We start from the raw sequence: 25,529 nt of genomic DNA on the forward strand, positions 1-25,529 counted from the left end.
TATCTTACTGTATTTTAGCTAGAAAATAGCAAACCTACGCCCAATGGTTTTCACTCTGAGAAGAGAAGAGAGCCAGAGGCTCCAGGGAGGTGATTGCTTCTCTTTGTTTCAGCCAATTTTTGTCTGGGAGGACTTCAGATGCCCTGGACTAAATAGCCTGTATACCAGTTACTCTGGTTTAGAGCATTTCCCCTATTCCAGCTTTGCAAGTGTGATGTTTCTGTCATCTGTCATAATAAAACGGCTTTAGGATCTTTTGATTTTTGTCAGAAATGTAGGTAACTTTCATAGTTCTGTTTTAGTTGGCCTCTACAAGTAACATGAATTTGGGGAAAGGTGGGTAGCCAGTGTGTGTGTATGGACAATTGCTCATGACTAAATAACATGGATCTTATGACTTTCCAGTGATTAAAGTCCACTTTCAGTTTGTTTTTATCCATTCTCTTGTCTGTGAGTCAGTGCCCTGGCCAGGAAACCTGGCCTTGGGCGGAACCAGTCCGTATTCTATTCTGCTGTAAATTCCAGGCAAGAACTTTGCATTTTTCCTGCTAAAAATGCACTTGCAGGGTGTCCCAGTGTCAAATCTGTAAGGATAACAGAACTTGCTAATACAGCAGACCCAGAAGTTATCTCTTTGCTGAACACTGCTTCTTCAGATGTGGTCTGCCCTGACAATTGTCTTTTGGAGGAGACATTGTCAAACTAAGTCACAGGCTTTTGTCAGTGTCTCTGCAAAGTGAGACTACCCAACCAGTGTGGGAGCATTGGCATCTTCTCACCCTTAAATCCATGTAACAGCTCAGGGGGAGCAAACCCCTTTGTGCTATGGGGTTGGGCTTTCACTAAACCAGAGCTATTCCACTGAAGCCACAAGTCCAAGGCAAGCTCCTATCTTAAGAATTTAATAAAGAAAATCTTTTTAATCTGTACAGTCGGTATTTTAAGTATATCTGAAGTAAAATGAGTGAAGGCTGGCTTGGATTTCAGGCTGATTTTACACATCTTAGGAAAGCATTTTCTCTGCTTGCCAAACTGAGCAGGATTTACTCCAAGCTGTATTGCTCTTGCTTTCAGGTATACGTGCCCTTTTGTGGAGAAGTTCTCTATTGATATTGAGACATACTACAAAACTGATCCAGGAGAGCACGCCAACGTTTTCAACCTTTCTCCTGCAGAAAAAAGACAAACCATTCTAGGTGAGTAGCCCTTTTCTTTTATTTCTTCCTTCATTCTGCTTTTTGCTGTGTAAAGGATTTTGCTTGGTATGCCCCATCTCCTTGGCCTGACCCTTCCACTCCTAACCCTGGTGTGCACCCCATCAGTGGTGTGCCAACTGGGCAGGGTTACATCGAGTAGAGAGAGTACCTGGGTTCTCTTCCATGCTTATAAAGCACCTGGAAATCCATTTGAATCCCCCTGTCTGTAAAATGAAGCTGATGCTTTTCTGTCTTATTTGTGCAGTTCCTGAGAGAAGTTGGACAGCTAATGATAATGGGGATGATAAATAGAAATAACTACTGGGGAAAATGTAGCTGTATAATTAAATATCTCCCTTGGGTATATGAAAGAATGTTCCTAGCTGCGTTTCCAAAGCATGAAGGTGTATTTCATTTTTCCTTCCCGTCCTGTTGCCCTTATGCAAGTTAACACTTCAGCTGCACAGCTGTCTTTGGGAGGTTGGGTTAATGAGCCTGATACACTTAAGGATTTAACAAAAGAAAAGGCAGAACGGAACATCTTGTCAAAAGGCAGAAAATGGCAAGCATTAGAGCAGTTCCTCTGTCTTGCTGTCCGTCATGGCCCATGCCCATAGCATCTGCTGGAGGCCCAGCTGCATAGCAGGGAATGCTGGCAATTACAGCCTCACTGAACCAAAGCATCCCTTGCTCTGAAGCTGCTGAGGCTTGAGAAGTGACTTGAGCTCAGGCTGACTTCTTGCAGTCCCAGGGCTGAGCTCAGCAGGAGCTCTGGGGAAGGACACCTAGTGGCTGCTCGGGCTCCTTAAGCTCTGTTGACATGCTGGCCACGGCGGTAACCGCAATTTTGAGCGTTACTTGATTTAAACTGCTTCATTTTGAACTTCAGTTTGACTGTCCACATTCCAAAGCCTATCTGATTGGGTTTTCAGTCCTGAACAAATAGGTTTGAGTCATGCTGCCTCCCTGAGAAGTGTCGGGAGAGCTGTTGTTCCTTGGGAAGTGAGATCCTGCCCTTCAGTCCGAACTTCTGCTGCTGAGGTTTGGGTTGGCGGTTGCAGATTTTAAAAATATGTTCACTCACTCCGTTCACATTGCACTTTCCACTTCTTCATTGATGAAGTGTTAATGAGGACGATTTGACTTGCTTTAAACTTTCTGCCTTCTGTAGTGTATCTGGTGTAACAGTAAAGATTGAGGAGGTAACAGTAACCTCACTTGATGGATGCCAAAGATAAGACGTTCACTGGTAACATCTATTCCATAACAGTACTAAAAAGGGGTAGGTGTATTTAAGTGTCCCAGATTAGGTAGAGCTGTAATACTGTCAGTGATACTACAAAAGCTGAGGGATGGAACGTGCAAAAGAACTCTTTGGAGCTAGAAATATGTCATGAGGAGATCTGCTGTGGACCTGTAGTCACTGGGCAAAAATGTTTACAGCAAAGCCTCTGTTTGCTGGAAGTGTGCATAGGAATTGCTCTGATAGAGCAGATCGCTACCCAGCAGCAGCGTATAAACAATTCATATATCAGTTGTTTAAGTAAAAACAGATACTGTTGTAATGCTTCTGGTACTTACTAAAACAGAAATAACTCCTGAAAATGTACTTTCTTCTTTTGTTCAGGCAAAGGAAATGTCTAACTGTTTCTATTCTTCCTACAGATCCTATTGATATTGTTAAAGATCCTATCCCTCCACATGAATACAAAGCTGAGGAGGATCCAAAGCTGTATAAATCAGTAAAGACTAAAAGAGGCCCTCTCTCAGAAGATTGGATTCAAGAGTACAAGAACAACCCTGGGAAATACCCGATCATGTGTGCATATAAACTTTGTAAAGTCGAGTTCAGATACTGGGGGATGCAGTCGAAAATCGAGCGGTTTATCCATGATGTTGGTGAGCATTTATAGTCTTGCAAGGTTTACAATCAACTCCTTAATGTTGTTTCCAAATTGAAATACAACGGTGAGGTATGTGCAATGTATGGTATCCCAAGGCGTGTCTCTGAAAAGACTCTCAGACCCAATTACTCTTTTGCAGAGCTGTTGGTCAGTTCAAAAAAGTGTTATTCTATCACTTGTGGTTGTGGTATGTGTAAGTACTAATCACGTGTAGGTACTGAAAGGGTTTCAAGTGTATTTTTTTCTTTAAATCAGGATTTGTCTGTTTAACTGGGATCTTTTTCAAAATCTGCCATTTTTTATTTGTTTTGGACAACGTCCTCAAGGGCTGCTCAAATAAATGAGCTTCAACTCTGTGTCACAAGTGGTTCCAGGAAACCAGTCCCTGCAGCGTCCCCAGCATGCAGTAGGGCAGGTGGGTCTTTATGCGGCCATACATCTCCGGGCTGTGGTGTTCAGGGCTCCCCAGCTCGCTGTGTTATAACTCTCCATGGGTCACTGACAGCTCTCGGTTGTGAGTAAATGTGCTTCTTTGACTGGTGCATCATTCTTAGGTCAATGCTTTTAAGGAGGTAGCCTATTGTTTGTGTCCCAGAAGTAACTAAGTGGGGACTGTGCAGGTGGTAGCAGTAATTTGTTCTCCACTGAAAATCTATAACACAACTGATATAGTTTCTGAGCCTTGCCGGAGGAGACAGGCTTTATGGCCAGCTGGATAACTTAAAGAATGTTTTAAAGAAACATTCCCATCTCAAGAGAAGTTCAGAGCTATGGCTGTCCTCTGGCAAAGAAAAGGCCAAAGAAAGACTTTGTAAATGATGTCTCCTGCTTTCTGTACGCAGTGAATTCTCCTGCATGACCCGGGTAGCTGTCCCTTTATGCAAAGCTTCTTTGAAGTACCTGATGCTGGAATAAATAAATAGTTTTACAGCTCTTCTTAGTTATACTGTGCTCCTAAATGGAGCTCCTAGTGTGAAAAACACTGAAGGAGCAGTAGTGAATGGTGCACACCATTCTCTGAATGGTCTGTTCCCTTTGCTAGAGCTCCTTTGGCTTTAGTTCATCCTAGATGGAAGTTTTTACCTGTTACAGGCTGTATTACAAGTGCCTCTCTGCAATGAACTCCCTTGGTGTTTCAGTGACACGGGTTAATTTAGTGTATGCTGCAAAACATGGGGGCAGAATAACAACTCCATTGTATCTGTTAAATGAGAAAGAAGCATGTGACTCTTCCAGTTGTTCGGAGGTGTTTGGCATAGATTAAACTGTGGTCTCTTAGAAATGTTTCTTTTGTATTTCATAAAAGATTGCCTGCCATTTCCCTCTTGATTGAGGCTTTGCCGAGAGCCGAGCCAGCTTATTGTCTGCCTTTCAAAAGCCTTTCCACTCTGTTATAATGATGGCAAATACTGTTTTTCAAAGTGGTTAAGATGCATAAAATCAGAGAAGTCTTTAAGGCGAGACAAAGTTGAGTGAGTGAAAAATGAAAGCAAAAGCTTTGGGTGCCCAGAGATGTGTATCCTCCCTGTGCAGTGGGATAGCCATGGGCACACTGTTAGTGACTGGAAAAAGCATCAGGGCTTGTGTAGAAAAGACAGCTAGCTAGGCGTGAGGATGTGTAAGCTGGAAGGATGGGGGCTAAGACATGACTTAGATAGTGATCCCAGTTTTGGGGTTTCAGCTGATAACCCAAAGCAGGTGGAGACCTTTGTGTGTTGTGCTACTGGATGGCTACTGAATTACTCAGGGATTTCTTGTCTGCCAGCCCCTCCTTGGCATCTTTCTGCTGGTTCCTGGCTCCTGTGAGCCTGTTTCTTGGGGAATTAGCCCTCCCCGCACAGGGTCATCAAGACAGTAAGAAAACCAAGGCAGAAACCAAGAGTAGGATCAAAACTTTCCCCAAGGTGGTGCAAACTAAAATTAAAGAATGACTTGAACGAAGAAAACTTCTGAGTTAGGTGATGGATGGATTGTAATATGTGGAAAGGCTACTGAGTGCGGAGGGAGTGACTCTGGGGGATGGTGTTGAAATGTTCTCAGTCTTTCTGAGTGCAACAGCCATTTTTTCTGATGACTAATTGGACAGTTACTCAGTGCTTTGACAGCCCGAGACACAGACTAAAATTGTGGGCTATTAGTCTACTTGGCTGTAATATTTGTATGCTTTTTTACTCCTTTCCCATAGAATTTAAGTTTAATTGGACTGGCACTGCATAATGTTCTGCTCCCACTTGCTTCCTAATTGTGCACGTGGGCTCTGGTTCTTTTGTTGCTAAACAAGCATGTTGACTGTGTATGGGTTATTGATTATACACCACGGCAAAGTGCGTTCCCGGCCCAGTAACTGGAGCTTTGTCTAAGCCAGTGCATCTTAGGCTAAATATGCCCAAATTGTCACACAGCGATGAAGAGGAAGAGGTTTTAGAAAGCTCTTCTGCAGAAATTTTCCTTCACTTGAGCACTAAAATGCGAAAGCTCATCCAAATGGGCTCTGCCCATTGGGGCCTGCAGTAGGGTTTTGCCTTTTTGAGAGAAGGCAGGTTGTGGTTAGCACCACGCAGGTGTGACCACACACTTCTCTTTGTGAGTGGCCTGAGCAAGAGCAGATAAGGCAACTAACAGTTATATCTGCTTGCTACCCTTGATCAGAACAGACAACCAGAACTGTACTGACAGGGTTATGGGATCTGTTGTGACCATCAACAAAATAATTTTGCCTGAGGAGAATCAGGCATCCTTTATTGGCTGCCAGGAAGTTGTGTGAGTGCATTATAAAATGCTCTGGGATGTTGCCACTGGGTACATAATCAATGGGTGTCTGAAGAGTTGCCCTATGCAGATAGTTGAGAGAGGCTTGGGCAGGGTTTGGTGTGTTTTTTTTTTTTCTTTTTTTAATACTGATTTTTTTCTGCAGTTGCTATTTTTGCTTCAGATTGAAAAACAAATCCAGCACTGTAGACAAAGGCTTTTAAAATTCATCTATCCTGGCTTGTCTCATGTTCATTTACACTTCCTTTTGTGAAATTAAGTTCAACACCACAATCTGCAAGCAAATCACTTACAAAAGTCAGCACTTCAAGGATTTAGGCAGTCTCTGCGGCAGAGTTGTTGAGGTGGTGAGTTGAAGGGTGAGTGATTTAAATGTTTGCACCCTGCTAGACTCTTCACAGATCATCTTTCTGCACGCAGCAGTGGGAAATGTTATAATTAAAACAACACAGAAATGACGAGTACCTCTGAACTCAATCTGCATGTGTACATATGTGCATGTGTGGTAGTTCTCCCTTCACAGCAAGAAGACCTCTCTGGGAGACTACTCCTACCCCTTGTTCTTCCACATAGCTCGTTTTGTTTGCTCTGTGAGGACAGGAAATTTTTAGCCAAGAAGAGAGCAAGCACCTGGGTGGGACACAGGAGCGTTGTGTTGCCCAGAGCCTGCTCTTCACTGGGCTTCTTGGGTTCTGTCTGGCCTGGAATAAAGTGGTGGGTGGGATGCTGGACCCTTCCTGCCTTTTCCAGCCAGCCCCACAGCCCAGCAGCATGCTGCAGGCTTGCGAGGCAAACTGACAAAGGGGCTGCAACTGGCCGTGAGGCACAGCTTGGAAGCACCACATGTGGGATTGAGCACAGGACAGTGACTTCTCGGGCTGAGCAGGAGGCTTTTGCACCTCCCAGCCTGCCAGAGAGAAAAATGAAGGCAAACTGGCCCACAAATTGCCTTCAACACTGTCCTGATGGGCATCTCTGATCTGTTAAAAAGAAAATTGCTCCCAATTATGCTCTATTTCATGGGTCTGATCCATCCCCTCTTCGCTTTCCAAATAAAAGGCTTGTTTTTCACTGACATTTTAAGGAAAAACTGCTGTAAAACTCAACTTTTTCCATTGCATGGGGAGGGAAGCCATGTCCTGACAGGTGAGGTCAGTCATTTGTAGCTGGATCTTGAATTCATGTAGCTGCATGGGGGCACTTCGCCTTTCCTCTGGGTCTCTGCTGCCCACTGGAAGGCTTCAGTGCTGCAAGTTGAAGTTGAATTCAGTGATGTACTCAGTGCTGTGTGTGCCTACAGAGACTGCTCAAGTTTTCCATTGCTAGCAGTGGAGATTTTTTTCTGCAAGCCATGACGTTTATTTTTCAATTTCTTTTCTACCCGGACAGCCTCACTCTCTTCCAGGTTTTCTCCCTGTGCTGGAGAAAGAAAAAAGCAGCATCACAGACATGTCCCGGGTGAAGGCTGGAGGCTAGGAAAATAATCTCGAGTTTTTTGGTTAATAACTGATCTAGAATGATGGATAATGCCATCTCCTTTTCCAAAGAAAGGGTGATCGGGATGTCTGATCAGCCTGACATGAGCAGTATGGGGAGGTCTGTGGGTTCTGTTGGGTTGGGAAGCTGGGAAATGGGCAGTGATGGGTTTGGGGTTTTTTTTTGGTCATCTAAGGGATGATGTGAGAGAAGGCAGAGAAGAACTTAATGAGAACTTTATTACACCAAGTGTTTTTTGTGTTCCCTAGGATGTTAGTCCATTAAAACAAATACATGCAGTCAGTGGCATCAGTGCCCATTTCTGAGGAGTTGGTGGCATCGTGGCTGGGTGCAGGAGTATGAACAGAGGCTGGGGGCCCACAATTCTGCTGAGCCCTGCAGCTGAGGAAGTCTCCGGATGAGTGCAAGGGGGCCGCTGGCCTCTGTGCCTAATCACAGTCTGTTTTCAAGGTGTTTGATGTGAGGCAGAATTGCGTGTTGTGGACAAGAAAGCCTAGAGAATGGCTCTAGTGTGAGGGACTGAATTACAGCAAGGGAGCGTTTTCTTGGCTTTCAGGGTGGATGTGATGGGAGTTTAATCTCTGCTTTTTAAGCTCTGCTGATTGTCAATCATAACAGGAGGTGAAGAGGCTAAAACATTCTGCCGTAGCTCTGCAAAAAGTAATCTGGTGAAGGAAATAACTCTGAATCTCGACTAAGGTTGAACAGAATTAGGTTGCTGATGCCCCTTGCTCTGCCCCCAAAAGGTCGCAGTCTTCTGGCTCGAACTTGCCTCTGTTACGTGGAGCTCCCATCTGAAAGTCAGGCAGAGAACTACATAAAATATTGATAGATTTAATCTTACTGTGCAAATGAAGTTCAGGTTGAGCTGGTCCATCCTATTAGCTGCTGATCTCTAGGCTTATTTCCTCCTGATAGGGTGACTGGCGATAGCTGGTGGCATTAAGGACTAGCCAAAGTGCAGTGCAGAAAATAAAGTGCCTAGGCCTGGAAGGAAATAAATATATAAAAACAAGCTTTTTGTATGCTTAAAAAAGTAATCACTGAAAAAAAAAGGGGGATGTTTAGGATGAATATCACAGAAACCATGGCAGCAGTGAGATCTAAGACTTTTTTTACCACAGTGAAGTGAACATTGCTGGCTGGGAACAGCTCAGAAACCCTTGGTGTGGTGGGACCCTTCAGCTTTGGCCCCGCTCCTGCAAATGGAGGGTGGCTTGTGGGAGCCATCTTCACTTCTGGTGGTGCTTAGAGATCTCAGTTTGCCACTCTAGAAACCAAAATGATTTTAATGTAGCCTATTGATTGCTTTCTAGTGCGTAATAGCGGTGGTGTTGCGGCCTGTGGGCTTCAGCCAGGGCCTTCATTAGAGCGAGTGCCTGGGCTCCCGGCCTGCCGGCTTTGTTGTCCAGGCTCAGCAGTGCAGAGCTGTAGATCCATAAACCCACTGCTGCTTTTGGCACGTCCATCAACCCTTCTCTGCCTCAGTTTCCCAGTAATGAAAGGGGGAACAATATTTATTGATTTTTCCAAAGGGCACCTGAGGATTAGTTTGTCAGTATTTATAGAAGCTTTTAAAAAGCAGCGTTACTGCTGTGTGCTCCCATCAGTAATAAATAGCTGTTGGGAGCTTGGTCCTGGCATGAGCTTTTAAGCAGCAATATTGTCAGAAATCCACAGTGAATACTTGGTTTTCGAAGTCTTGGTGATACGATGATGTTAGCCAATATGCTTAAGTCTCAGTGGAAAGTTTCTCTTGCCTTGTTGTGAGCTCTTTGTGTTGCTTTTGAGATGGTTCTTCCTTTCAGATATGTGACACGTTGAAATAATACTTTAAATTAGCTTTACACACTTCATTTTTCTCATGCTGCTGAAGAAAGACAGTCTCTGCAAAATAAAGCGTCTTCATTCCCTCCCTTCCTTTGCTTCCCATCCCATTATCTCATATCTGTGATGCTGTTTCACTGATGTATAGAAACCATTTGCAGAAACCAGGTTTCTAAGAAAAGGAGAGGTTTTGGTTGTCTTAGCACCAAGCAGTGTGGGAAGTGCTTCTGTCATGTCACATACTGTGGTGGGCTGTGTAGTATTCATGAAGGATCCACTTGAATCTCTCAACTTTTTTTTTTCTTTTTTTTTTTAAGCAGTAATTGCTGGTTTTGGCTTTTTTTTTTTCTCTCTTTTTTTTTTTTCTTTTTCTGGGAACATGCCTCATTTTGAGGGCTGGATCTAAATGTTGCAACTTCCTAGCACTTCATGAGAATGACATATGTGGTCTGTGCCTGGTTCTTTCCTTGCGGAGCAGGCAGTCACAGAGCAAATTCCTGGATCTGGAATTAGGAAATCCCTTCCCAAGTTCAAAGCAGCAGCAGAAGACCAGCTGCTTTTTCAGTGGACGGTTGGTTAGCAAGAACTGCAGAGCTACAGTACAGAAACGACCAATTTGCCATCCTCGTGGTTGATAAATGCAATGAATCCTTTTCTGCAGCTTGCATCATTATGTTGTCGACACTGCTGTAATATCAATGCCACAGTGTCTTTAGGTTTGGGGGAAGGGAACGCATCTCCTCCTGCAGTTTTGTAGCTTTGGTGACTGGGACATTCTGATTTTGCAGGCTTGCGGAAGGTCATGGTCCGTGCGCATCGGCAGGCATGGTGCTGGCAGGACGAATGGTACGGGCTCACCATTGAGGATATCCGGCAGCTGGAGAAAGAGGCGCAGCTGATGCTGGCTCAGAAGATGGCCCAGTTCTGTGGTGAAAATGATACTGAGCAGCATGGAGTGAAGGACACTCCTGGTGAGAAGGATGTTGAAGTCGACATAGTTTCACCTGTGGACACAGAAGATGCTGCTGGTAACAGCGAGACAGCCTCTGGGAGATCGCTCACCAAGCAGTGGTCCACCTCTTCCAAGTCCTCACGGTCTTCAAAGAGAGGAGGTAAGATGCTGATGATGATTTATTCCTCTGAACTGTGTGGAGGTTGGGCTTTAGATGTGTGACTATGGCAGCACCTTTGAGACAACACACGTTTCTCCTGGGAGTCCTTTCAGCGCTCATAGGAGGCTTTTTCTGCTGGTGTTGTAGGCTCAGTCTTCTCATGTGGCCTCTTGTGGGCTTGGAAATGTTTGTAGTTATCCCATAAGTGTGACTCTCAAAATGACACGTGGCAGACTTCTTACAAATCTCAAAAGCAGAGGAATTATGGAAAACGGTAGAAGAGCAGGAAGGAGCTGGGTAGTAGTGCTGGGTGGCAGAAGATGACAAACAAAGTGCAGAGAGGATTTGCCCCATTACCCACAAGCCACTGATGGCTTTTAGAAGTCCTGGTCCTTCAGGAATGTTCCCTTCTGGATGCCTGCCTGTGTGCTGTGGCCCTATGGAACCAGCCCAGCAGCGGGTGGCTGTTAACTGCTCCCATCTTCCAGGAGGCAGTTACTACCAGGCACCCTGGGCACCTGGGCTGTGGTTACACCTCACCACATGCCGTTCATTTCGAAAGCAGACGTTTGGCTCTGTGGGTGCCGCAGCACAGCTTACACAGCACGGTACTGCATCAGCTGCTGGAGAAATTAAGGCAGGTCACCGTGCTCTGAAACCAGGTGGGTGGGGGCTGCTGCCTTTCGTGGGTGGTAATGCATGGTGGCTGTTTGGGGACCAAAACTCCCAGCCTGGGACTAGGTGAGACCATGGATCGAGTTTACATTCCCCTTTAAATACCATTCAGGAAGTTTTCAGGATTTTGCTGTTAAAGCCCCTGTAAGGGCTCAGCTTTGAGTCCTGAACATCATCATTCACCTCTCCAGCAGTAGTCAGCTTTATCTTTTTTTTCCTTTTATTTTTCCCCCACGTTAAACTCCTCCTTTTTTTGAACCATGCTCTACAAAGGGGTGAATCCTCAGCAAGAGACAGAAAGAAGGCTTGAATATTCAACAGTTCCCTCTCCTTTTAGTCAGGCACAGCTGATATCTGGGTAATAGCTCTTGCAGCGAGAGGGAAAAAAGTCTTGATTTTCCTGAAAACCCCAAGGGGCAGCATTTCTTCCAGTGACAGTGGAAGGGGCATCTGAGTGAGAGAAGCTTATCCATCTCTCATATGTACTAAATATTGGGAGTTGATTCTCAATTTTTATTTACCACTCCATCACTGATTTCATCACAGGGTGAATGAGATATGAGCAGTAGTTTTACCTCGTGATGACTCACCAGAGTGAGCCCTGGGGAAGAACCTACCAGACGCTTCATAAATCGTTGGATAAGGATAAAAATGCTGGCTACTTCTCTTGCACCAGGATTTTATAGCGATGTGCCCATCTCTCATTATGCTCTTTGTTACGAAACCCCTCTTCCAGTGCTGACACGTTCACTGGCAGCTGTAGCTTTCAGCCCTTTTAGGGTTTTACTTAAAGGTTTTCGCTGGTAGCAAAGCGTGAATTTGCTTTATTCTGCAGATTGCCTCAGCTTTTACAGGAAAAGTAATGAAAGAAATGAATTGTGATGTGCTGAGAAGTACGTCACACGGATATTTTAATCCTTCTTCATGCTGGCAGCGCATTAACATATGGAAGCAAGGAGGGCTGTCTCGACGAACCGCTACCTCCGGCTGAAAAAAGCAACGCCGCTCCCCAGAAGATCTCAGTCTTTTCCATACCATGCGAGCGAGACCTCTGGTGATAGCAGGACCCTTGTCGCCATCCCATATGTTATTATATGCTCTATTTTTAGCAACTATTATGCGAGTGCCTTGACGTCACTCCGGCGTGAATTAGCGCTGCTCTGCCGAGCTCCCCCTGCTCCCAAAGGAGAGGGCGGTGGGGTAGCTGGGGGCTGCCCAGCCGGCGCTGAGCTGCAATTAGATGACTGCACAGGCTCTCCATCGTCTTTGCATGTGACAATCAGGGAGCAGAATTAGAATCAGAAGCGTTTCGCTCACATTTTCGATGCTGTTACAACAGCCTGAAAAGAGCTCGTGCAGCTCTCGCAGGAACTGGAGCATTTCAGTGTCTTTGCACACGCTAAATGGGAATTTGTCAGTCTCCTCAGGTTTTTGCTGTGTTAGGTTGGGTGGCTGCTGCAAGGGCTTTGTGTGTGCTCCGTCTGTGACATGCAAGAGCGATCTGAAAGAGGGGAGGAACTGTGTCTCCTGTTCTTTGAGCAGTTCCCTTCATCGGACTGCATTTCTGGGACAAGTTCAGTCAAGCAGAGTTCAGGCTGCATCATTACTAAAATATATCTGAATAAAATAGTGCTGTAATGCGTTTATATATGGTGCAGGGAGCTCCGGAGGGGAAAGTAAAAGGGAGCAGGTGGGTGTGAGGAAAGGAGAGTGAGCAGGAACCAGGATTGTTGGTTTTTCTCTCTGCTACACCAGGACCGCTGCTCTGTCAGCTCCCCTATGAAGTAGTTGGATAGCATGTTGTTTAAATCATTCAAGTTTAAAGTTTAAATAGATCTCTAATCCAATTTGTGTGGAAGCAATTTCCTTCCAGAAAACAGATTATTTCTATCCAGGCTGCTCTGCTGAGCTACCCACCCAAAAGTTAGCAAAGCAGAGGCTTGGCTTGTGTGCTGATTAAAGGCACGAAGAAAGCTTCCAATCAGCCTGCTTCCTTCCTAATTGCAAACTTTAAAACCCAGCTGATTTTGCACGTCCTACTAACAATTATAAATAGCTGCCATTCAAAATAGCATAAGAGTGGTACAAACAGCTTGCTTTAATGTAACATCTTGCTGGCAGGTTATAACAACAGTAAACAAACAGGATCTGTAAAACGGTACACTGACATCACACCAGCATCATCAGGGTTTTGTGTTTTTAATATTGCAGCAGGGAATTTTCATAGAGAGCACACGACTCTTCCTCTAGCAACGATCATGTTGGGAACTCTCTGTCTTGTCGATGTAGCATATCGCATAAGGCTTTTTTGTTTCTTCCAGCAAGTCCCTCACGCCATAGTATCTCTGAGTGGAGGATGCAGAGCATTGCCAGGGATTCGGATGACAGCTCAGATGATGAATACTTTGATGCACATGGTATGTGGAGCCTAAATTACCATCATTTGTTACCTGAAATGGTGGGGGAAGAGGACGGAAAGCATGAGAGGCTGGGGGGTGAGTGGGGAAGGAAGCAAGACTTTTTGGCTTTGTTTAAGTCCATTCCTTTCTAACCAAGCTGTGTGCAGCGTCAGTGCAGCTTCTTCGAGCTTCCCCGGCATCACTCAGCAGACTCTTATATTTAACAGCAACATTTCAGATTTTGTGATATATCTGAAGTGATCTTGAGCAGTCTCAAGCTTTTTTTTTTTTGTATTTTATTTGGTGCATATGTGTGGGTAAAATTCAGCAATGCTAACTGGACGGTGGGTGTGTCTTAAAGATTCTGATTCAGTAAGGCAAGGTTTTTTTATTATTATTTTTTAATCAGTAAAAGGTATGATTAATTGTCCTGTCTGGGCTTGAAGAGACCAAAGTTTGCCTTATTAACTCCTTATTCTCCTGTTCCTAGAAATACAGTAATGAATGCATTGGGGTAATTCATGTACCAAAATTCATCAGTGTTCATTCCAGAATTCCCAGAATTATTTTTATTGTTCATATTAGGAGAAAGCTGTGGTGGTTTTTTTCCTTTTTTTCTGTGCATGTTTGTGAAGAAGCTTTGTGCCACTGCATTCATTTTATATGTTGTACTTTATGTGTGTTTAAGCCTGAGAGGCTCCATCTCTGCTGACAACAGATGGACCCTTCTCTCGGCTCGTAATGCTAATCTAAGTTCTGTGCACAACGTGTGCTGCTGGAGTTGGTGACCTTTCTGTGAAATGGAGTTGTTAGAAGATCACACCCCAGTTTTGTAAAGCAGAAATTCAGTAATGTTCAGCTAAAGTTCAGTCTCAAAAAAATTACAGTATCATGCTCCAGAGGACTTGTCTCATCAAGTCTTTAGGCACACATCCTAAATTCTGGGGTAAAATGCGGCATGCTTTTGGGACTTGCACAACAGCAGCTCAAGTGGCCAGTGTGCTTGTAAGTCAAGGTGATGAATGTGTCTTTTGCTCAGAAAGAGAAGGGCCAACTTCATTTAAGTGTCTCTATTAACTTATGTAGCATCTACAAAAACTTTGTAGGGATTTATTGTAGCAATATACATACAAGAAAAGAGGAGTGAGTCATTGAAATGGCATTGCTGCTATCCACCCTCTTTTTTTTGGCTTTTTAACTACTCAGTAATAAAATTGAGATGGAGACAGCTCTGCCTGGGATGCAGGCCCCCAGGGAATCCCTGGAGTGCTCCTGAGGGGCCTGGGAAGGAGAACTAACAAAAATGCGTGCTGCGGTTGGCATCTGCCCCTCTGTTGCAATACTTTGAGGAGTTTACGAGGAAAAGCAGCAGCTCCTCTTTTGCTCGTACACAGTGCACCTCCCTTTACGTACAGACTGTGCTCTGCAGTCCCCGCACAGTTGGGTTTGAAAGGTCTGCCTAATTTAATGGGATTCTGGCTTATGAGCACAGGTGTCACCTCTCAGCTCTGGGTCTGAGCAGGGGCTGAGCACCGGTGCAGCTCATCCTGCCCAGGGGGGTTGGTGCCACAAGAACTGGCATGGATCAGGATGCAAGCCAGCACCCAGCAGAGTTCCTCAGCATCCTCAGCAGTGCTTCCCAAACACACACGTGCTTCCTTGCCGTGCAGTGGGCGTACCCCAAGCCCAGGAAGCCGCCTTGTCTTGGGCTTCCCACTCGTCCCCGTGCACTGGCATGCTATGGTAAAGATGGTGACAAATACAGTAATATCTAATTTCTATCCTGTAATAAATGCTAATAACAGGAGTAGTATCCCTTTCAGTGATCACTTAAGCAGTAATAAGGGCTGTAATTAAACCTCTCGAGGAAATAAGTTCAACGTTTAGCTTAAGTTGCTGAAGGAGCTTGGAGTGCTATCTTCCCCCTAATTCTCTGCCAGCACGCGTGTCGCACGCGCATGCTTTCCCCTTGCTCTGATCAGGTAGCTCTGCGCTGCCTTGTGCAGGGAACTGGGGATTTACTCGGATTTTTTCCATAGCTGAAAAAGGAAATGGCATGCTGATAGCAAGTGTCCAGGTTGCTGTCTTTTTATGGTCAATGTGTAAATAGAAACTCCTAAAAATGATTGGTCTGTGCTTGGCTTGCGCTTGGATCTGAGCTGCTAGCTCAGATATGTTGAAAAGAGTAATATATCTCATAATCTTTTTGTTCCTGATTCTAGGATTCTTCCAACTAATTATCTTTGTAACTGTACAGCAACAAGGGGGAATCCAAGGCTGGGTCTCCAAAGATTACAGCTTTTAGATTGTCAAGGCATCTGTAAATGCTGCTGTTATTATTATGTTTATAGCTCTTTATTAAATTTACAAGCCCAAAATTTTCAGGAAAGAAATAATAAGCACAGAACAATAAATAAATTAGAAGCCAATTAACCTCTGCAACAGTAAAAGATGCATCCTTAATATATAAAAGCAAAAAGGAACCAACAGCTCATACCAAAAGTATCATTGTAAGACTTGAACTGCTGCTGTTTGCTTTGCTGTGGGTTCAAACGGCAGCTCCAGGGCTCTGGGCTGTTTCTTTTCCCAGAAAGCCCAATTTGGGCTTTTGTTGTTGGCAGTTAGGTCTGTGCAGTGCATCCATGTGTTGTGTGGGCTCAGGGCATGAGCCTGCTGTCCCTGTCCCCTGCCTGGGATCAATCCTTTGAGGGCTCATACAGAGCAAGGCTGTTACCCTTTCTGGATATTGCCAGTGGGGTGTTTTACAGGGATTGTCCTTCATGTGCCTGTTCCTTTTTGTTATGTTCCTAGGAACATCATATTTTTGCGACCCTTGTTCTTAATCAACTGTAGTAAAATTAGCCAGGGAAGAGGATCTCAAGGTAGGAGGGAAATGGCAGACACTCAGGCAGTGTGGTCTTGTCTCCTAAGGAAATTGGGCTAAAGATAGCCTGGGGAGTTTATGTTTCCTTTATTACTCATGCCTTTTTAGGTATTCAGTCCTATTAACAATAGTGATCCTTATCACTGCTTCCCCCAAAGACCTCACTTAGCTTTCAAACAACTCAGGGAGGATCCTAGCAGCCAACGTTGCTTTGTCCTCTCCTATACTGAAACCTACCGGCTGCTTTGGCATCCTTGGGCAGTGTTACAAGGTGGTGCCAAGCAAAAAGCATGGCAAGGAAAACATCAACCTTGGTGCCTCAAATGGTAGTGTTAAAAATCCATGGGATTTCTTCCACATCGTAGGATTTTTGTTTACCAACATGCAACTAAAAGGTTTTGTTTTCGTTTCAGAATAGGCTTTTGAATATATTATATAACAAAAGCTGTATTTAACAAAAGCTGGTAAAGTATCATGTTTTATTATGACTTAAACCATTCAAATGTTGATGAGATTACATAGAGCTGTGGGGTCTTTTGTTTAAAATTCTGTTCTGTGCTCTTGCCTGTATACATATTTGTATGTGTGTGACTCTCAAAACATCTGTTTTTAAAGAGGACTTGTCTGACAATGAGGAAATGTTCCCGAAAGAAATAACCAAATGGAGTTCCAATGATCTGATGGATAAAATCGAAACCCCAGAATGCGATGATGTCCAGGGTAATTTTATTTTTTTTTCTTAGCCAAAACTGCATGTGATATTTCACAGTATTTCCAGGTAATTGTTACAGCCCCAGTCTGAAAAAGGTAAAACTTGTTATCTTCGACTCATAAAAGGAAAAGCTGAGACAGAGCACAAAAATGACTGCCCAGTGCTGCTGAAAAAGAATTGCCCAGTGGGAGCTGGGATAAGGAAGCTCTCGATTCTCTTTATTTTCCACGTTGGTTGGGTGCTTTTGTGCCACAGCCAGGATTCTCTCGTATAATGATGAAATATTCCAGCTCCGTCTTGAATCACTCGAATTTCTCCCAGCTTTTCTTTCCTCTTGCTCCATCCTTTGTTCTTATCCGTACCTGCCTTGGTTTTATTTCCTGCTTGTTTTGAAAAGAAGCTGACTCCTCAACCAGATCGATTCATGTAGCAGCACAGTAGAAGCTGACACCTAGGCTTGCTGGTACAAAGTCAGTCTGTGTAGGCACAGACACACGAGCACATCAGATCTCTGCTCCCCCCGAACAGTTCAAGCCGTTCCTTTTATTTTTCCCCACAAATTGATCATTTCTGACAATTGCGCAGGGATTTCCCGTTGTTGCCATGCTTAATGCAGTAAGGATGCTGGGTTGCTGTAATGAGAGGATAGCGTGCTTGTGTTCTATTGCTTACTGAGATTATGAGAAATTACTGGAAAATAAGTGACCTGCCATTGCCCAGGCTTCTCTGGTGGAAGGAGGCGGGTGGGAAGGAGAGGGCAATTAGATGAAATAATTAAAGCACTATGAGGCAAAAAGGCTGAGAGGCATTGGCACAATCTGCCTTTATTGGAAGACTGTCTTTGCCAAAGTGTCTTGCAGTGCTGATGTTTTAAACCTATGTGCTTCCAGGTGACTTGTATCACGAGACATCAGCAGAGTACCACGTTGGCTCCAGCGTAGAGAGGCTCAGCATCATTGAAGTAAGTGCTTTGGTTTCTTATAATGAGATCCCTTGTTGCTGGAAAGTCTCCCTGTGGGGTAAATGGGGTAAACTGCTTCCTTTGCTGCGAGCGGTGTCTTGTCTTTGTGTGTTGTTTGGAGCCATGCTGGCATACTCTGTACTCCATGGCTAGGCTTAAGGGATTATTTCACCTGTCTTTTGAACATCATATCGAAAATTCTCTGTCGTTTGCAGGCAGTGTCAGGTATCCAGCTGGAAAAAACACTGATCCTGTGGGGATAACTGCTGCCTGAGGCACTGCTGGTAGAGCTGCCCTGATAATGCCAAATGAGCTGGTGGAGATGTGGGAACAGGAGAGCCGTGTTCCTGCAGCACCACGGTGCAGGCTGCCGTAGTCCCACTGACACAGCTGTGCTGTAGCCCACTCCTCCGAGCTGCTCAGGGACTTGTTTGGAAACCAGTTATAGCACAGCTTGTATCAGAGCTCGGGATAAAATAATAAATAATTACCCCCCTGGCTTTCCAGATTTTGAATATACAGCTCTTGCACTTCAGAGTCCTAGCGAGACCATGTGTCGTGGAGTGGCTGTACTCATCCTACCCTGCAAGCATCTGTGCAGCACAGATGTAGCTGCTTGCAGAGTGCCTGCTGAGCCCGAGCTATGTCACAGCAAGTCAAAAATGATGAGTTTGGTATGGTCTTTGGTGCTATTCTACATGCCAAGCTGTATGTTCATGGTGCTTTGGTTTTGCTTTAGAGACTGAGGGCTATAGGGAGAGTGAGTGGCTGGGGATGGGAATGGCTCCAGCCAACTCAACATAAGCCATCCACAAGTTACAGCCCAAAGATTTCACCTAGAGGCTGAAGTGGTGCAGAGAAGTTGCTGTCTTGCTATACAGACTCGAATCCCTCCCATTTCTGGCTTCATTTTAGAAAAAGAGCGTGAAAGTGAAGTGAAAATGCCTGTTGTTTGTAGTTGTTCACAAATAGTCCACTAAAACAGTTCAAAATTCCTAGCCACCATTGTGGGGACTTCGAGTTTACCAAAAGGTAGTCTAAGAATCAGTGACTCCAGATCTCACAAGAAAGTTCGAAACAGCCACCTCCACCCCAAAGTAATCAGCAGTTGCTTGCATGTTCCCCACTTCCTTTAAGGGCAGAGGTTAATGAACTGGAAGGCAAAGGTGCCTCCAAATGACTGCTGATAAGCCTCCAGATGACCTGAGCTTGGTGACTCATGTTGTTCTCCAAATGAGCACTTAAACATTTGGCTGAAAGCAAAAGCGGTGCTGAGATGTGGAGAGAACTCCTCCCATGCCTCCAGCCAGGCAAAAGTTCACCTTGCAAGCACTGTAAACTGGAATCAGGGGTTTAAAGAGCAGGCATTAATACAATGTAATGGTACTAAATAATTAAAGGCCATTCTTGCGCAGGAAGTCTGGAAAATCTTTATTACAGCCTTGGATGTGAATTTTAATGCTTCTGGTGGGCTGTGTATTAACACATGCTTTAACATTATCTGGTAAAAATGCAAGCTAGCTGCTAGGCTGCTAATGTGTGCCTGGGCATGCTTCCCTCCCACCAGCATGTTCGTCAGGGGCTGAATTACCGCTCAAAAGACAACAGGCGACTAAAGACGCTAAAATGAAAAGAATTTGCCAAATAGAAAACCCTTCTGCCTCTCACCCCTTCCTTACTCCCTCCCAATGGGTACAGGGAGTTGCCTTCCTCTGGGGAAGGAGCCAGGATGTTCTCAAATGTTCTCTGCCATCCCCTGGGATGAGGCACAGGAGCAAAGATCAGCACCTCCTGCTTCCACATGTCTCAGAGGTGTACGGTTAGTGGGATTTGGGTCTGCATGGGAGCTGTTAACACTGAAAGCCCTGAGAGTGGACAGCTATTAAAAATAGTTTGCTCCGTTGTGTTATAACGTGCAACCAGTGCAAGTGGATGATCTTGTACCTGCTTTTGGGGCATCACAATTGGATGTGCAGCTGTTCTGGTGGTGATAATGCTCCCCAGTTCAGATACAAACTACAGGCTGTCTGTTGAGGCAAGGAATTTATTTGATGTAGGAAGCAAAGTACCTGGACAGCCATGATATAAACCTTTACTGTGTTCATGCAGCAGTCTCCCAGCCAGATGTTGGCCATTCTTGGTTACAGGGAACTTTTTTTTTCTTTTTTATTCTTTTTTTTTTTTTTTCCCCTCTTTCTTGTGTGGGAAATAAGACCTGAAAGGGGAAGTTAGGTTCTCTGCTGTTGCATCCAGGTGTATCTGAGGTCCATTTCCATAAATTAAGCACATTCTCTCTACAAGACAGTTTAGTTTCTTACCCAAAACATGGAGAGATTATTCTAAAATTTCATGCTTCCTGCGTTAAGAAACCTTATTTTCAGTACACACTTACTCAGGATCAGTTTATGCTCTTTTGTGCTCGTGCCCACACTGTCCTCTGAATTAAGTATCTCTTTTCCTTTCCTAGCTTTCTTTTCTCATCTCCACTGTGTTTGAGAGCAGGCATTTCATCCTTCTGTGGCACTGATGTGGCTAATGCATGTATTATAGGTACTATGTATTAGCTTAGGGGAGAAAATGTGATAAAATTTGCATAAAATGCATACGGGGCAAATACAATTTCTTTGCAGAACAAGCCTCCCTACCGTGTTCTGTTTCATCCTAGGATGAGTCGGTGCAGCCGTTAATGCAGCCAAGTAAAATCCATGTCCTCCTTTTGGTACTCCACGGGGGGAACATCCTGGACTCGGGAAGTGGTGATCAGAGCTCTAAGCAAGGGGATGTCAACACCATCACCACCGTGTTTGACACAGTGATGAGGGTGCATTACCCAGCTGCTCTTGGACACATTGCCATCAGGCTAGTCCCTTGCCCAGCCATCTGCTCCGAAGCCTTTTCGCTGGTGTCCAGGTAAGTGGATGGGTTAAATTTTGTGCTTGCCTTTTTTTTTTTTTTTAATCCATGAAATGCTCTGTATGTGGTAGTGATCGCTCTGACCACGCTTTGAGAATGCACTTATTTAATATACTAGAGAGGCATTCAATCTCGATTTCATACTTAGCTGCAGTGAATACAGTAATCATGCAGCAAGAGTTCTGTGATTGATTTATTCTAATTAATCCAATAAATACTAAGGCTTTAATTCCTTGTCTGAGGGTTGTTCCATCACTGTAAGTATGTTGTCCTTGAAGATTTACTTTTGATGGGAGGGAAAGATTTATTAAGCTCTCACCCATTCACATTGGAGTAAATGGCCTTTTCTATCTTGGGGCTTTTTTTTTCTTTTTTTTAAGCAATCCTCATTACTAACTGTACTGTCTGTAAATGGCTTTCCCCACTCTGCATCTTAGGCTGAGTATTTCCCATCTCTCTTGCCCTCTCCAGCCTCAGCCCATATAGCTATGATGAAGGCTGCCTATCCAACAGCCAGGACCACATCCCCCTTGCTGCACTCCCTCTGCTAGCGACATCATCCCCACAGTACCAAGAAGCAGTAGCCACAGTCATCGTCAGAGCCAACCAGGCCTACAGCGAGTTCATCAGATCCCAGGAGGGCATGTCATTCAATGGCCAGGTGAGCCAGCAGCTGTTTATAGCCACAATGAAAGGAAGAGCAAGTGAAGCAATTTCCTTCTGAAGCTCTATTTTCATTACTCTCTCAGGAGGGATGGAAACACGACAGGGTTGAGCTGCAATAAGAAAGCATGCTTCCATTTCTTTCTGAAGGAGAGAGAGATTATTGCTTATGCTCTGTCTAGAACCTTTGGGATTCCAAACAAAGTCAGAGCTTGTGTTCAGAAATGAAGCTACAGAGCTGTGAAGTTAATCAATTTTCAGCATGACACACCTTTCCAAATCAGGAATGCTACCTTTGTTACTAAATGTGATCTCTACTCCCATTGCAAACCAAGGCTGTTTGAGTGTTCCTGTCTTTAAAGGACCTTCAGCAGCTCTCACTGGGGTTGCCTGTTGCAAAAGTGGATTTCTTTTTTGAGACAGCACAGCTGCTGCGCCCTGTAAATACCATGACTGAGCATCACACCTCTGTGAGCAAAGGCACTCTCTAGCCCAGTGGGATTTAAGCTATTGAACAGGCTGTGCCCACTGCTCTGCTGCAGTGTGATTTATCCACCCCGAGTTTATTCCAAGCCCTGGGGCCCCAGACAGCCCTCTACTACTCAGGCACAGTACAGCACTGAGACCCCTATCTGCTGAACACACTTGGAGGCAGGACAGCATTATCTCCTCACAGCACAAACAGGGAACAGAAGCACAGGGAAGCTTGCCTGAAGTAGCACAGGCAGTTGGTGAGGAGGAAATCAAGCTTGTCTTTTTGAGACTGGAGTTAGGGCAATAGTCAGCACTCTGTGTTGCTTCCACCCTGTTCCAGTGGGCTGGTGGGGACAGCTAGAACATATTAGCTGTGTTAGCTAGTAGGAGTCTGCAGGGTCTAAATGGATGTTCATCGACAAAATAGATTTACTGATGAAAGCACTGGTTATCCTGTTACAGCAGCTTTCCCAGGTATAATCCAGCACTCCTTTTAACTGTCATCTCTGAACTGAAGTCAAAGGGCTCTTCCCTGCCCTACTTCTGTTGTCTTTTTCAGGTCTGTTTGGTAGGAGATTGTGTTGGAGGAATTCTGGGATTTGATGCCTTATGCTACAGCAATCAGACTGTGTCCGAGAGCCAGAACAGCAGTCGGCGAGGGAGTGTTGTGAGTGTCCAGGTAATGCTGGTTGTCAGTGTCTGTTGGGAATGGGTGTGCTGGCCACAACACCTCCACAGCCCCTGATTTTAGTAAGGATCTTTGCATGAAAGGCCAAAGACGGTCTTCCTAATTGATGGCCAGGCCAACAGGTATGTCCTAGAGCATGTGTCAGGAGTTGGTGGCTTTGCCCTGAATGGGATCTTGGTGTAGATGGTGAAAGGAGGATGGAAGGAGAAAGATAAAATGTGGGTGTATTCCTGATTCAACTGCCAGAGTGGTAAATCCATGTATTTCAAATCCCAGGATACCGACCTCCTGTCTCCTGGAATAACAGTGAACAACACCTATTGCTCCAGTGGCTCTAATCTGGAAGCCAGCAGACACCTCAGCAGGAGCAACATTGATATTCCCCGTAGCAATGGAGAGGATCCAAAGAAGCAGCTGCCACGAAAAAGGAGTGATTCATCCACCTACGAGCTGGACACAATCAAGCAGCATCAAGCCTTTCTTTCAAGGTAAGATTTAGAAGAAACAGAACCAGCAATATTCTGGAGCTGAGATCAGTGCACCTAGGAAACTTCAATGTTGCTTTGTCATCCTGTGACAAGGAAGGTGGAGGAAAGTGTAATTTTACATTGGAGGAGTATAGATTTCATTGAGTGCGTTGTATATACAAAAATAATAAAAAAAAATAACAGCACCATTAGTGGCAGGGAGAGAATCCAGCTGCTCTACTGCCTTTGTATTACAATGGGAGGAAGCAGCCCTTCATCCTGTCTCTTGACAACCCAGGCAGTCAGGTAACTGCTTTTTTTGCTGTGCTGCAGTTGCAGCATAGAATGGTTTGGGTTCGAAAGGACCTTAAAAATCATCAAATTCCAACCCCCCTGCCGTGGGCAGGGAGGTCAAAAAGCAAATATATAAATAGGGTGAGTGAAAACAGGGAAGCAGGATTGGGGATCGAGTGTTGTTTTAATTTCTAAGCATCTTTGAAAGCTGACCTGTTGTTGGGAAAGCTGAGCATGTGTTGTGTCCTTTAATTTTGGCCTAGTTCGAGTGTGAGATTGAATTGCAGTGCCCTTTCCTGTCATAGGAGTAGGTTTCTGCTGCCGGGACAGTTAGATGCTCTAGGCAAGAAGTTCTCAGCCCTCACTGTTTGGCTGACTCAGGCAGCAGCCTTCACCTACACACGAGGATTGTTGTCTCTCTGCTGTCTTACATGACTATTTGGCGAAGCCACCTGGGCCCCTGCATGAAGCAGGGACAGGGGATTGGGTTTTGTCCCCTGCCAGGGCTGCACCCTTGCACCAAGGTCACGTTTCACATTTGTTACTCACTACCAAAGCCCTCAGTATCACATTGCAAAGCTTCTTCAAATGGACTTTCAGAAACGTATCTGTTAACATAACTGATAAAATTTTCATAGCGGTCTTTCCATTGCTGCTGATCATTCAGGGATTACTTCTGTAAGCCCAGAGGCTTTTTCTGACTGTTTTTTCTGACTCATTTGCCTGTGGAACTGGATAGCCCATCCCTTTCTCTCCTACAGGACCAGACAGGCTGCATCATCCTCTTAATCCCTCTTCCCCCCCCTACGACCCAGGTACTGAGGAGCAACGTCTCCCCCAGCAAACGCTGTTATCTGCATTGTAACTGTGTCCAAGGCTGTTTCTTTTGCCCTGTGCTGAGCTGAAATCCTGTCTCCAATTTCTCCTTCTTCATTAATTGCAGTTGTTGCTCCAGCCCAGGGGCTCCTGTTGTCCTGCCACGTCAGGGGCCCTTTTGCAAAAGATTCATAGGAGAGAGAAAACACCAAAGGGAATGTCATTGGGGCACAGAGTTACTATATTCAGAAAGATAAGCTGCATTTACAAAATAACAAAAAAACACAATAAGCTTCTCAGCTATTTCTAGCAGGTTAATAAAAGGCAATCAGTCTCTTGTTCATACCTTATTGAAACAGCCTCCTGTATTACAGGAGAAAATGTGAGTCATGCAAAAATGTGCTTTCTCTTCCTTGTTCTTGACCTCCAGAGCACAGACTGAGTGCAGGGAAGTGGGCTGGAGTCTTGCTGCATTTTTGCATCTGGCTTAGCAGAAGCAGTGGGCCTGCGATGGCTGAGGGATTGCACGGTGCCATCTGTCTCTTCAGATAGCTTTGTCCTGCTCCTCCTTGCTCCATCTCCTAAGGAGCGTGGCTGCTCCCTTCAGGAAGCACTCGAGGGGAGCCTGGAAAGGGCTGTCAGTGTTCAGTGAGATGGGTTGCTGCACCTTTACTTCTTTGGGGCTTTCATATCTTTTCTAATCAACCTTTAGACCTTGTGTCAAAACTAAGCCTCTCCCACAGCTCAAGAGCCAGATTAATTCAGGAAAAAGAGCAGCCTGATGCCGTGAGTTGTCTTTGCATCTCTCCCCCTCCAGTCCCTGGCGCAGGGGCGGTTCAGGAGCAGGGGTTCTCCTCTTCCACTCCAGCCTCTTGGCAGGGCGTCACACCTGGCCCCGTCCCCAGACCTCGTGCTCACAGCCATCATCGCTGAGCAGCACAGTCATGGGCTGAGTGCCCCAGTGCTCCCGCTGTCACTAAATAATGATTTTCCCGTATGAAAACTAAGCTCTGATGTGACACAGCTTCGTGCAGGAGATTGGCGGAGCAGAGCCAAGTTTTCCTAATGGGCACCGCATACTGGCAGCCTGGCATATGGGGGCCTTTCTGTCCGTGCCTATTGCAGATCTCAGCTTGTGCCAAAGACACTCATTTTTATTCATGTATCAGACCTACCCGCTTCTCTGGGATAATGCCCAGCAAGCCAGAGCAGCATCTGGAGATTACAATCACACATTTATTTTTAAATTCAGTCCTTCTGCACAACTACATTATTTCT

General features: G+C 45.0%; 1 protein-coding gene across 5 annotated transcripts in view; it reads left to right on the forward strand.

Moving 5' to 3' along the window:
- PITPNM2 (phosphatidylinositol transfer protein membrane associated 2) overlaps positions 1-25,529 on the forward strand; it is a 132,416-nt gene that overhangs the window by 81,039 nt on the left and 25,848 nt on the right. For all 5 annotated transcript variants that reach the window (XM_084297518.1, XM_084297521.1, XM_084297520.1 and 2 more), the window contains 10 exons: positions 1,075-1,196; positions 2,862-3,095; positions 9,982-10,305; positions 13,302-13,397; positions 16,879-16,983; positions 17,866-17,936; positions 20,602-20,846; positions 21,321-21,510; positions 22,546-22,665; positions 22,951-23,162. In XM_084297518.1, coding sequence (XP_084153644.1) covers positions 1,075-1,196; positions 2,862-3,095; positions 9,982-10,305; positions 13,302-13,397; positions 16,879-16,983; positions 17,866-17,936; positions 20,602-20,846; positions 21,321-21,510; positions 22,546-22,665; positions 22,951-23,162 — 1,719 coding nt within the window. The remainder of the gene's footprint in view (positions 1-1,074; positions 1,197-2,861; positions 3,096-9,981; positions 10,306-13,301; positions 13,398-16,878; positions 16,984-17,865; positions 17,937-20,601; positions 20,847-21,320; positions 21,511-22,545; positions 22,666-22,950; positions 23,163-25,529) is intronic.

The sequence above is a fragment of the Netta rufina genome (genome assembly GCF_964035555.1).
Source record: "Netta rufina genome assembly, chromosome: 17".
Classification (NCBI taxonomy): Eukaryota; Metazoa; Chordata; class Aves; order Anseriformes; family Anatidae; genus Netta; species Netta rufina.